Source organism: Anser cygnoides, chromosome 4, assembly GCF_040182565.1.
Source record: "Anser cygnoides isolate HZ-2024a breed goose chromosome 4, Taihu_goose_T2T_genome, whole genome shotgun sequence".
Lineage (NCBI taxonomy): Eukaryota > Metazoa > Chordata > Aves > Anseriformes > Anatidae > Anser > Anser cygnoides.
The window spans coordinates 28,290,606-28,302,853 of record NC_089876.1 but is presented as its reverse complement, the minus strand read 5'-3'; the positions used below and the strand labels follow the sequence as shown (position 1 = coordinate 28,302,853).

Here is a 12,248-nt window from a genome sequence, read left to right as displayed (position 1 = left end):
GTGGAACAGGTGGAAAGAATTTAATTTAATGACTGGAAATCTAGCGAACCCATGTTAGCTGTGCTCCCCAATGCCACAAAACCAGCTGAACCAGCAAGAGACTCAAGTACTTGACCTAAGAAGTACTTTGAGTACTGTGTTCAGTTTTGGACACCTCAGTCCAAGAAGGACATCAAGGCCCTGAAATGTGGCCAGAGAGGGGCTACAAAGCTGGTGAAGGGCCTGAAGCACAAGCCCTATGAGGAGTAGCTGAGGGAGCTGGGGTTGTTTAGTCTGGAGAAGAGGAGGCTCAGAGGAGCCCTTATTGCCCTCTACAACTTCCTGAAAGGAAGGTGTGGGGAGCTGGGGGTCAGCCTCTTCTCACAGATGACTAGTGATAGGACTAGAGGGAATGGCCTCAAATTGTGCCAGGGAGGTTTACGTTGGAAATTAGAAGACATTTCTTCTCAGGAGTAGTCAGGCATTGGGACGGGTTGCCCAGGGAGGTGGTGGTCACCGTCCCCGGGGGTGTTCAAGGAAAGGTTGAGTGTGGTGCTTAGGGACGTGGTTTGGTGGGTGATAGTGGTGGTAGGGGGGTGGTTGGACCAGGTGATCTTGGAGGTCTTTTATAAACTTAGCGATTCTGTTCTATGAAGAGCAGCTCAGGCAGCAGACAAACTTATTAATTATCATTATTTATTAATCTCGTCCCGTTTGTCAGCTGCAGTAGGTGTAGCGCAGCAGTGCCGGCCCTGAGGGGCGGCGTAGCGCGGTCCCGCCCCGCTTCGGGCAGCCAGCCCACGGCCGCCACGTCAACCCGCGGCGCCGGCCGGGCACGTGCGCGGCGTTGTGGCTGTCAGCGCCGCCGCCGCCGCCGCCGCCGGTCCTTCCCCCCCAGTCCCGCCGCCATGTCGGCGCTGCCGCGGGTGTGCCGGCAGGCCTGGGAGCCCGTGCTCGCCCGGGCGCGCGGGGCCGTCGTCTTCCTGGACGCGGCGGCCGCCGAGGCGCTGCACTGGGGCGGCGGCGGCGCGGGCGAGCTGCTGGCGGCGGGGGCGCTGGCCGTTAAGCCGCTGCCCGCCGACGAGGGGGCGGCGGGGGGGTCTCCCCGCGCCGTCTTCGTGCTGAGCGGGCCGCTGCGGGGCAGCGCCGCCGCCGCCGTCCGCGCCGTGCTGGGTGCGGGCGCCGTGCGGTGCTGCGCCGTGCTGTGCGCCGGGGAGGCGGAGGGCGGCGGGCCCGGCGAGCTGGAGGAGGCGCTGCGGCGGTGGATGGGCCCCGGCGGCCGCGCCGAGGCGGTGCTGCGGGGGCCGCCGCTGCTGGCGCCCCTCACGGCGGAGCTCGGCCTCCTGCCCGGCTTGGCAGCCCTCGTCCCGCCGCCCGGCGGCCCCCGGCACGGCGGCCCCGGGGAGCTGGGGCTGGGGGCGCTGCCCTCGGAGCTGAGGGCGGCGGTGAGGGTGCTGGTGGGGGAGCTGGACGCCCTGTTCGGCGCCATGGGGCTGCGGGAGGAGAGCTTCGCCGTGGGGAGCCTCAGCAGGGTGCTCGCCGCCGAGCTGGCGAGCTACGCCCCGGCCAGGAACAGGAGGAGGATGGCCGCCAACAGGGCCTCCGTCGTCTTCGTGGACAGGACGTTGGACCTCGCCGGTAAGGAGGCCAAGCGCTGGCGAGGGCTGCCATCCTGGCATACCCGGATCACCACACCAAAAGGCTTCTGTGTGGTTGCACGAGTGCTCGTGGCCTACGTGCACCGTCATGGGTGGTTGCACACCCACTGGTGCCCCACGGCAGGTTGTGGAAACCAAGAGTGAAGCAGAGGGCTCTGCAGGTCTGTTTCTGGCCCTTCTGCTTTGCTGCAAATAAGAGACCTTAGCTAGGCCTGCGTCATTCCAAGGTGCAAAGGAAATGCTCCGCTGCGTTCAGCTTGTGCCCTGTGGATTGCCGCAAGGCATGTGCCAACGTATCATACTTGTCGCCCACAGCATTATACCTGTCTAAGCAGATACACACGTACACTGACCTATACCTAAATGCCTCAGAGAGTTCATATATATACAAATATATATTACTGGATGCTGTGCATTATACTTTTTGAGTGATGCAATGGCACGTAGCAGGCATCTTTAACTTGGAAAACATTTCAGTGAAAACAGTACAGAACATTTCATAAAACGCTTCAGGAAGTGAAAGCATAAGAATGAAACATGGTAAATTTAATACTACTAATCAATGCACAATTCATGCAAAAATTGAGACGTGCAGGGAGTGGTGTAAGTCTACTGAGAAACTGTTGGAAGGAGGCTACTTAGTTCTGTAATCAACCTCTAAGGTTAGTGAACGAGGTAGTGTTTTAAGCTGGTAAGATGTGATATCAAAAGGGCAGAAAGGGGAAGTGTGATTAGATGACTTGCCAGCAAGATGCAGGGCCAGTGGCCTGGCAGAAGTTTGTATCAGGCTCTCACTTGTGGAATAACCCTGTTTCAGAGGAAACAGGAAGCTCAGAATAATTTATACAGGAGCAGCTGCATTCGCTTGCTCCGTTGTACTGCTTGTGGGCCTGCTGATGTTGCAGCGTGTGCGGACTGGTTCTGTTTGCCTCATCTGTAGTAACTAATTGAGGTCAAACTTTTGCCACTTGACCTGCAGCAAGTGCATGGCACTATGTTGCACCTGCAGCACATCTATTTCTGAATCGTCTTCACTGCTTGAATTATAATTGTCTAAAACTTTGCCACTGGTGCTGTCCCTGGTCTGTGTGCATGCGTAGCGCTGCTTCGGTTTGCCTGCGTGTTTTAAAGTTCATGACTTCAGCTTTAAGAAGCAGAATAAATCCTCCAACTAGAGTGGGGCTCTAATAAATTGTACTGGTTAAGTAAGGTCAGAGCTAACTCTGGTACCTTAATTCCCCTTCATTTTTCTTCTCTGATGCTTGCATCGCTAGATGTTTACCTTGTGACATTATGTTCTAACCCCATGTTCCTTTCGTATGTTTCTCAGTCACCACCTTGCCAGCATTCACACCTTTTATGCAGCGTTTTTTCTAGCTTGCCAGACCGTGTAGTTAATGCAGTTTTGATTAAGACCTCTCACGTGAGTGTCATTGCAGCTTGTCTGGAAGAGGTATTTCAGTACCTTCAGCAGCAGCACTTCAGTCTTCCCCAGGTACCTTTATGTGTATCGTTCAGAATCACGGGAGCTTTTCCCCACAGCCATACAAAGCTGCGTGCTCGGGTTTAACTTGCTGGATCACCGCCCTTGCTACCAGCCAAGCAGCAGCTTTCCATCACACCTCGAGCTGGCTGTAATGCGTTCAGCCTTTTAAGGGGTATAAAGAGCAGAGCTCAGCCCCCATCAGTGAAGTGTAGGTGCAGTTCCTGGGAGCAGCCACGTCGATGAGAGCCGTGATGTGCCTCCATTGCCGTACTGCATAATAGCAGGGTGAAGAGTAATATAAGAGTGAAGGCTAACGCAGGCCCGTCTCTTTCTGGTTAAAGCCTGGTTCTGATTAATAGCTCTTGTTGATTACTTTTGTTTCAGACTGTCGGCTTGTACTTGTCAGTGGTATCTTTTCTTTCCTTCTATCTGTCATGTTACTGATTTGGATTGTTTTACTCACGCGCTTCTGATTACGGCATCTTCCCAGTTGATGTGTTGGTGGATTGATGCTACTGTTGTCTTAAACGAAACAAAAAACATGTTTTATGTTTCCTTGCTGCGTAGGGTGAGGCCTTGAAAGCATAAATACTGAGGTCTGTGAAGTACAGTAGTCCCCCTTTTATGAAGGAGGTGGTTGGGGTTTTGACACAGGAGGCAGCAGATGTTAAAACGATTATGGTTAGTTGAGGTTGTAGGCTTCAGCTGTGAGGACTGATGGCAGCTGAAAATATTCAAGTGCTGTAAAAGTGGCACTGTGGGTCAGCGTGCAGACTCTGCTGTGATGTGGTTTGTAAAGATTCTGTTATTGTGAAGCAGGCCCACAACTTTTCATAACAGGTTTTCAATGCTTCAGATGTTAAATGTGTTGCGGTAGCTCCACGGAGATAAGCAAACTGCTGGAGTGAGTTTTGCATATTGAAAGACAACTGCAGGTGCCTGGTCAGTGCAGGGGACTTGAGAAGTATGTGAGCCTTAAGCAGATGCTTAGGTGTTTCTTTTCTTGGCTCCCAATTTACTGCTCTTTGTCCATGTTCAGTAGCTGTGAGAGATGGGGAACCTGTTGTATATTCATGGCAGCACTGTAATGCTGCTGAGCTTGCCTGCGGGCTCCTACCGTGGGGCTATGAGTGGTATTCTGTCGTGTGTCCCTCCAGGATTCAGTAGTGGGATAAGTAAATGAGTACTTTGATGTTCCTCTGTCTGTACAAAGGAGAGTGTAGTTCTCTGTTTTGCTGAGGCAGGAGGATGCTCTAGTTTGCCTTGAATGCCTGCACAGTGGTTCCCAGGAACATGCAGGCTCTTTTCCAGCACTGTTGAACTAAGCTTAAGCAAATGCTGGATTAAAAAAAACGACAAAACGTTGCAAAGCTTTGTGACTTCCAGTGTCCAGCTTCTTTCAAGGGAATAGATGTAAACGTTTCCGCTTTCTGATATTTTAAACCCTGTTCTCACTGAGATGATGCACTGCCCAAGAAAGTTGCATCATAGGAACTTCCCACTGAAGTTCTTCAGTGTAAAGTCTTCCTAGTGGTCATCTTGCTTGGGAAAGCATCAGGTGAGTGTGCAGCATTGAAACAGCACAAAAACCGAGATGGTTTTGTCCTTGCGTTTTTCCAAAATCACCAGTCCTAAACTAATCTTCAGTGGGGTAGTTAAAGCAGCAGGTTTTCGGAGGGCTTGATAGTAGGGACAAGAAATGCTTTGCATACTGTTTTGGTTCACACTGATGCATATTTAAACTTTGATCGAAGGAAAAGCCCCTGGCTTCTAATGAGCCACAGAAATTAGCTGCGTTAGTTATTAGCTAGCGAGCAGCACCTCTGTAGGAGAACTCCTCGTGTTTGGCGACTGACTTCCAAGGCTTCCTGCAGCCCAAGATCTCACGTTGGTCCTGTGACATAAAAGAGAGGCAATTGCACCTTGAATATGCTTCTTTTTTTTCCTCTGCCAGACAGTAGAGCCAGCAGGAGACCCGAAGAATTTGAGTATAAATGGTGTGTTATAGGGCTGCTGGTGGGCTTAGGAAAATATTTTTTTTGTGCTTTGGGGGGTTTTGAGTTCACGATACAGTTGGTTGACTTTGACAATTGTGCCAGCTGCAGCTCGCAACAAAGGTGACTTGTTTCAGTTTGTCACTCTGGTGAGAAGACAAAGTAAAATTAGACAAGCTTGCTCTGTCAGATTTCCTGTATCCTCAGGGCTTGGGTGTTAGCCAGGCACGTGGACTTCTGGTACATTGGTCAGATAACCTCTCCTTGCCACTTTTAACACCTGATATGTGTGCGGGTTGGCAGCATTAAAGCTGCCAGCTGCCTCGAGCCCTGGTGGTCATAAGAAGCTGCTGAGCACCCTCCTGACTGTCCTCGCAGTGATGGGGAGGGAGGACGGGAACCACTTCCACTGAACGTGGGTTTACTTGGATTTGAGGTGTCGCTAGCTTCGTTCGGTGTCGTGTCTCCATTTCTTTGGGGGGTGAAGGTTTAAAGGATTGCCATCTGCTTTCCATGCCTGTATGTTTGCGGGTGCTGGTAAGTGCAGCGTGGCTGACAAGGGGCTGACCTCGTAAGAGGAACCTGGGGGTTTTGGAGAGCAGATGGCTCCGCGAGCTGCGAAGACGACCCGGCTCATCTCATCTGCAGTTCAGTGGTCTGAGTCTGCCTGGGGATGGTAGAAAGGAAAGTTGCTGTCGTTCTGATTGACTACAACAGTCTCTGGTGAAACAAACTGGTAATTCATCCAGCTGAGCGGCCAGGTGTCCCCATTCCACTAGCAGCACATGCTGGACACATGTGCCTTCCTTGCCTTCCGCAGCTGGAGGCACTGCCAGCGTGCAGCTTGAGTTTACTTCTCTTCCCTTTTCATCCTTGCTTTTGGAAATGATCAGAAGTGAGAATGGTTAGGGTGCCTCATCGGCAGAAGACCATAGCCTAAAAATCTTTTTACTGCCCCTCAAAGGTGGGTTCAGAAGTCTCTGTTACTTCTCTGGGTAAAGCCAGAACAATACTGAGCTCAACACTGGTGTCCAGCCTGGTCTGATGGTAGCAGGTGGGCCATAGCTAAACTTGCAGAATACAAATACCTTGGACTTCTTCCTGAGTTAAAGGCAATGAAGTTCCTATTTCCCTTCTCCAACTCTTTCATCCACAGCATGCATCATGTTTTTCTTGGGCTTGGCTCACAGGCTTAACATTTTTCAAGTTGCTTGTAGTGCCTGTGTTTAGAGTTGGTGAGTAGAAGGAACAGCGTGTGTATTCAGGTGAATCGAAGAAACATGCCAACCTCCTTTCTTTTAGTCATCTCATGTTGGTTTCACCTGTGCTGCCCTCAGTCTGTATAGGAGAGAGGGCCTTGATGGTAGCATGTTGTTGGTGATTTGTTTATGTTATGCCTGCCTATCTGTGCAGCTATGTATGCAGCTTGCACGCAGCCCTTTTAAGCACAGCGGTATTAGTTTAGGTAGAAAAGTGTAGTTTGCGTGTGTGCGTGTATATTTAATTCTTTTGTTTGCCAGCTTCTTCAGTAACCATTGCAAATCTCATTTTAAAATTTTCTTATGCAGAGTAAAGCATTTTGCATATATAAGTGCAAAAGCAGTGACGATCTAATAGCTGTAAGGCTAAATATAATTTATGCCTTCTCAATCAATCTTGTGGAAATGTTATCAATACTTCAAACTTCAGCCATTCCAGAAATCAATTTTATTAGGAAAATAACTTTGAAAAGCTAAATATGGCCTTGATATTATGACTACTGCTGTCCTTCTCCCCAAAACATGTGGTTATTATTTTGTTCTCAGTTCCTTGTGTTTTTTTTTTTCCCTTCTATTTACGTACCTGACCTTTTTGGGGGCTTTTTCCCTTCCCAGGAGCAGTTGGTCATCATGGCGACAGTCTTGCAGAGAAGATACTTTCTGTGCTTCCCAAGCTTCCTGGCCACAAGACGGATGTGATGGTTAATATGGTGGAACTTACCGCGCTGCAGACTCCAGACGAAGCTTGCAGTATAATAGCACCTGGCTGCTTAGCACAACCAAAGTAAACATTCTTCTTTCTTTCTTTCCTTTTTTTTTTAAGATGTTGATTTTTTTTTTAATGGGGAAAATAAAGGGAACAGAACAAGTCTTTTCTTTTAAACAAAACAAACAACAAGTTTACAGCAGCAACCCATCTGGTCCTAATTCTGCTGGAATATAATCAGCATGTATGTGTGCATTAAGTGAGTGGGCCATGTAAGACTTTCAAATGTGGGAGCTTCTCAGGACCTTTTTAGATTTCAGTTGTTTAAATTGCTGTGATTATTGTAATAACCCCAGAAATTCTTCCTTGTGACGTTTCTTTTTCTGCCTAAGTAACAGGTCATACAAGCAGGTAGATCTTTAGTGTGGTTGCCTTCTCCCATAAGCATCTTTGTAATTATAAAGTGAGCTGCTTGCTGAACTCGTTAGAATACCTGTTAAGGTTTCATCCCTGTTTTCAAACAAAGTACCCATGGAGAAAGAATTAGGCACAAACTGAGGTATACAGATAGCTATATGAGGGCCTGTTTTTTACTTAAACAAAGACAACCTAAAAGCAGTGACTTTGAAGAATTGGTCTTTGCTATATGTAGTTTGTAGCTAAGACTTTGCTTGTAATGTGCATCAGGTTTGATGTTTCACTCTCTAACTTCAGTTGTCCAAATTGAAACTGTCCTGCAGCTTCTGTTACTATGCATAAACCAGGAAATACAGCAGGTGCTGGTTTTGTTGCATAAGAACAATCTTGCTCAGCAGTGCTCCAGAAATTCATGCAGTGCAAAGGAGATTAAAAATTATTTTGCTATAATATTCTCTCCATGTAGTAGAACAGTAGTTCCTTTGGTTTTGTTTTTCAAAATGAGTAATCTAAAGCAGTGCCAGTTCTTCTGTTTCAACTTCTTCTGGTTCTTCACACCTGGACTCTACTAGGTCCCCCGCTCCCCCATGACCACCCCCAAAAAAACCAAAAGCAACACATTTAGAGAGGACTTTTCACTTTCTGACATGTGGTATTTATTTTCTTGCCGCCTCTGGATCCTTTGTCATCTTTCATCTCCCTGGACTGTAACTGGGTCCGGTTTCTAAGTTTCACATTGCATAACTGTCTTCCTCGGGAGCTGAAGAGGAAACATTTCCTCATATAGGTGGACTCAAGTGTAAGTTTCTGCTGAGGTGACTAACTTTAATAAAATTTGTTCTGGTTTTCTTTTTGTTGGCTGCTTTCCAGCTGATCTCTGAAGTTGAAGTGAGATGTCCTTAAGATCTGTCTACACAGCAGAAATAAAATGGTTGTCATCTGTGGTAGACATGCTGAGATAGCTGTTGTTTGTGCTAACTGATTAGCTACCAGAAGATGATTTCTGGCAGTGTGGACTAGGAAAAAAAAAAAAAAGAGATATTTATTGCCCTAAGGCTGTTGCCCTGCACCACCATTCCATTATTCCTAACATTATCTACATTGAACTAGTGCTCGTACGCCTTCCCATGCTTAAATTATGACTTCAGTCTTCTCTGTAGTCACGTTGTTGTATCAGCCTGCAGAGTTTTATTTTGTTCTAAGGTGGCTAATAATATGTGCTAAGGTTTATTTACCTATTTGCTAGCTGGCAAATGATGCCTCTGTTGAAAGTACAGTTAGACTTAACATCTACTGCAAAATGTGCTATGGACACAGGTGCTTAAAGAACAAAGGAATTGATTACAAGTCGCCCACCTGCAACTCTACAAGTGAGGCAAAGTTGAATGGTAGCAACTGATACTTGGTTCCAAGGCGGTAGTGTCATTGCCACAGCAGTCTCTAACAGCTTCTCCCAGGTAAATCATCGTATAAAATCTGTTATGCTGGAAATATTTAAGAACGTGTTAGACAAATATTGATTTAAGTAGGATTGATTTTGTCTTGAAGCAGGGCGAAGGGACTGGGTGACCTTTTAAAATCTCTCCTGTGATTATTGTTTGCAACTGAAGTGTTGCGTGCCTGAGAATAGTCTCCAAAACAGAACGTGGCTTTGTACTGCTCAAAGCTGTCTCACTCACTTTTTTCTGACTATGTAGTGAGTAGGAGTAGTTTCCAATTTAAAACAGGCATTTACAAATCAGCTTAAGCTAGTTGCTGTAGAGTACTAGAAACAGCATCTGAATGGGTAGCTGAAGGTTGGAGCTTCCATTCTCTTTACCAAGAACTGCATCCTAGTGTTGGATTATAAACTTCAGCGTTAATCATCTTTGCTAGCGTGGAATAGGTGAAGTTCTTCTGAAGTACTGAAATGGATTTAAAATTCCCACCACTAGGTTCCTATGTCAATTCTATAAGAAATTCCATAGGATGCTCTCAGTTCTCCTTCAGCATAGTTATTGGTGTTGGTAGCAGGCTGGGAAGCATTTCTTGTAATTGGAAACTTCAGTCTTGATTTATATCTGTAAATGACGCACGGCAAGGAGCGTTCCCCTGCTTGTAAATTTTCTGTTTACTCTGGTGAGTGAAAGTGAGAGCACCTTTCCTACCAACAGCACTAGCAACGTGGGCTGCACCCAGGTGGAATGCAGGGGGGCTCTTTTACGTGAAACTTTGTGATCGTACTGGCCCCATATTGTGGCATTTCACAGACTCGCATATTCAGAATATTTTTCAAATGTTTTCATTATTTTCTTTCAAGTTAATATTTGAGCATGTTGTGGTGGGGAGAGAAAGAGGTCTGCTCCCTCCGCACAGCTTGCTATATTTAACTTTTCTTGTGGAATGCCTCTCCAGCAGAAACATCTGGGCTCAGTTACAGAGTTAGCAAACAGAATTAATGAATAATTTATGGCTGGTGTGGTGAAATAAAGCAGGGTTCTTTTCTCAAATCTAAGGAAATAATGGGCTTCTTTAAAGATTTAGATGAAAATGTAAATGCCATATGCTGCTGAAGTTATAGTACTTTGAAGGTGTTCTCTTTGTGAGGAAAAGAATTTCTTTCCTTCTAGACCTAGATTACTTAATTTTATTAGTCTTAGCCTTAAAAATCTTGTGGAGTAATTGTTTGCCCTACTGTAGTCACTGATAGATTGTCACTCCATTGTGAACATTTGTTTAAAGTTGTGCAGTTTGAGAATTGTTAAAATATTTTATTAATTTTTATATACAGATCATAGAATCATTAAAGTTGGAAAAAACCTCCAAGATCATCTGTTCCAGTCATCCCCCTACCACCAACGTTACCCACTAAACCACGTCCATAAGCACCACGTGTATATATATATATGTAAAGAGTGAAACCATTTATAGACATAAAACTGAAGACCTCCACTCTTGTTCGGAACTGTTGGTTTCTGATTTAAAAATGGTAGCGTTCCTGTCCTTTCAAACAACTGAGACGTAATGGAAGTAGAAATTGCAGTGAAAGCTTAATGGCAGAGGTAGAGTAAAAAAAATCACACAGATTGCAGCTCTCTTGCTGGTCTTTGCGTTTTGAGAACCCATACAGTGTTTTTGGAGGCATTTTTTTTTCTAACAACTTTAGCTGAACTTCTGACTTGAAGCATACATGCAGCGGCTTCTAAAAATCATCTGCTTGGATGCACATCAAGCTCTCTGTATTTGAATACCACGTTGTCCATTTTATAACACCTTAGTACACCTATCTTACATTTTTAGGATCGATACTTTATCAATGGATATTTATCAAATATCAGTGGAAGCATCCTGCTGCCAGTAGTGCTTTTATTGCGGTGGAGGCCTGCACCGTCCTGTTTTCCCCATCTCTCATGCCGGGAGCTGAGGTGCTTGGACACTCCGTGGTTCCCTGAAGCAGCAAGTAAGGGTTCACATTCCTGCATCCTGGCCACAGGTCTGTGGGATGTGAGAACAAGAAGTGAAGTTACTTGGTACTGAATTGTGGGCAACTAAGTACGCCTGGTCTCTTTTTAATATACTTTTTTATTACCCAGGAACGCTTTTGATGTGCTCTCATATTCTGCTGAATAAACCAAGTACTGAATTTGTTTATGCATGTTTCAAGGACCTGCTGAGTAGAGACTTCTTGCCTGCTTTTCCACTTTAGTTTCCTTTTCTCCAGGAGTTCGTAAGCTTCTCAGAATTCAGTGTGGTATTAAAATCTCATAAAAAGACCACTTTTAAAAATTACAATATATAGGTACTTAGTGCAATATGCAATTATTGCAGAGAAGGAACCACTGGGCTCTTAAAACAAGCGTTTTTTCCATGGAAATACAAAACTGTAACCTAACATGTTTCATGTTGGGGCTGCTATGCCTAAAGCAATTTGATGGGCAGTACAGTTGAGGTGCCTAGGCACTTTTGACAAAGCAGGTGGAGCTGCTTAATCATTTGAATTTGTACTGGGGGGAAAATAACAAGTTCAGAATGAGATGATCTTGTTGATGGGTGTGATTCAGAAAATATCATTCCGTACGCCAGATGTTTGAAACAGCACTTGCTAAATCTTTCTTTGGGTCTCTGAACGAGAGGTGCAAGGAGAGGTGTGCTGAGGGGGAAGGAAGTTGGTTAGAAATTAGAACATTAATGTGAGACTTTGAAATTTTATTACTGGGTCTCAATCAATGGAAGTTGAAAGCACATACTCCTGATCCTCCTCACTTTTGAGGTGTAGCACTCCTATTTTGGACCAACTTTAATTTACAAGTAAAAGTTACAAGTTAGAGCACAAGCAGAGAAAAAAAACCCTGCTCTAGCTTTGTCTTTACACTTCTGCCTGATGCGATGCTGCCGTGCTCTCCTGGTACCATGGGACTCAGGAGACAGCACAGAGGAGCAGCAGGAGGTCAGGGGACTTGTCCCAGGTCTACTGTCTACTCACTGTGTGATCTTGATCAAATCGCTTCGTTTCTTTCTACCTCTGTATTCTCTTTTAGTCCTTGTCCAAGAATTTTATTTTTAAACTGGTAAAAACAGAATTTCTTCTGATACAAGTTTGCAAAGCATGTGGCAGGCAACCAGAGGTGGCAGATGGGGTTCTGGTCTTTGGGAGGGTACAAAGAATGGTGCAAATGATTGCATGGGGAGTTAAGGTGTCAGGAGGAGCAAAGGCAAGACCTCAATTTCTCCTTTCTTTGCTGCTGTGCTCTTCCCATTCATACCTGCAGC

At 46.0% G+C, this 12,248-nt stretch overlaps 1 protein-coding gene across 1 annotated transcript in view; it reads left to right on the top strand.

The window, feature by feature from the left end:
• Nucleotides 1-845: 845 nt before the first annotated feature.
• Nucleotides 846-12,248, top strand: part of SCFD2 (sec1 family domain containing 2) — a 194,541-nt gene continuing 183,138 nt past the window's right edge. The window contains exons 1-2 of the mRNA XM_013172764.3: nt 846-1,617; nt 6,992-7,160. Of these exons, the coding sequence (XP_013028218.3) occupies nt 888-1,617; nt 6,992-7,160 (899 nt within the window). The 5' untranslated portion in view covers nt 846-887. The remainder of the gene's footprint in view (nt 1,618-6,991; nt 7,161-12,248) is intronic.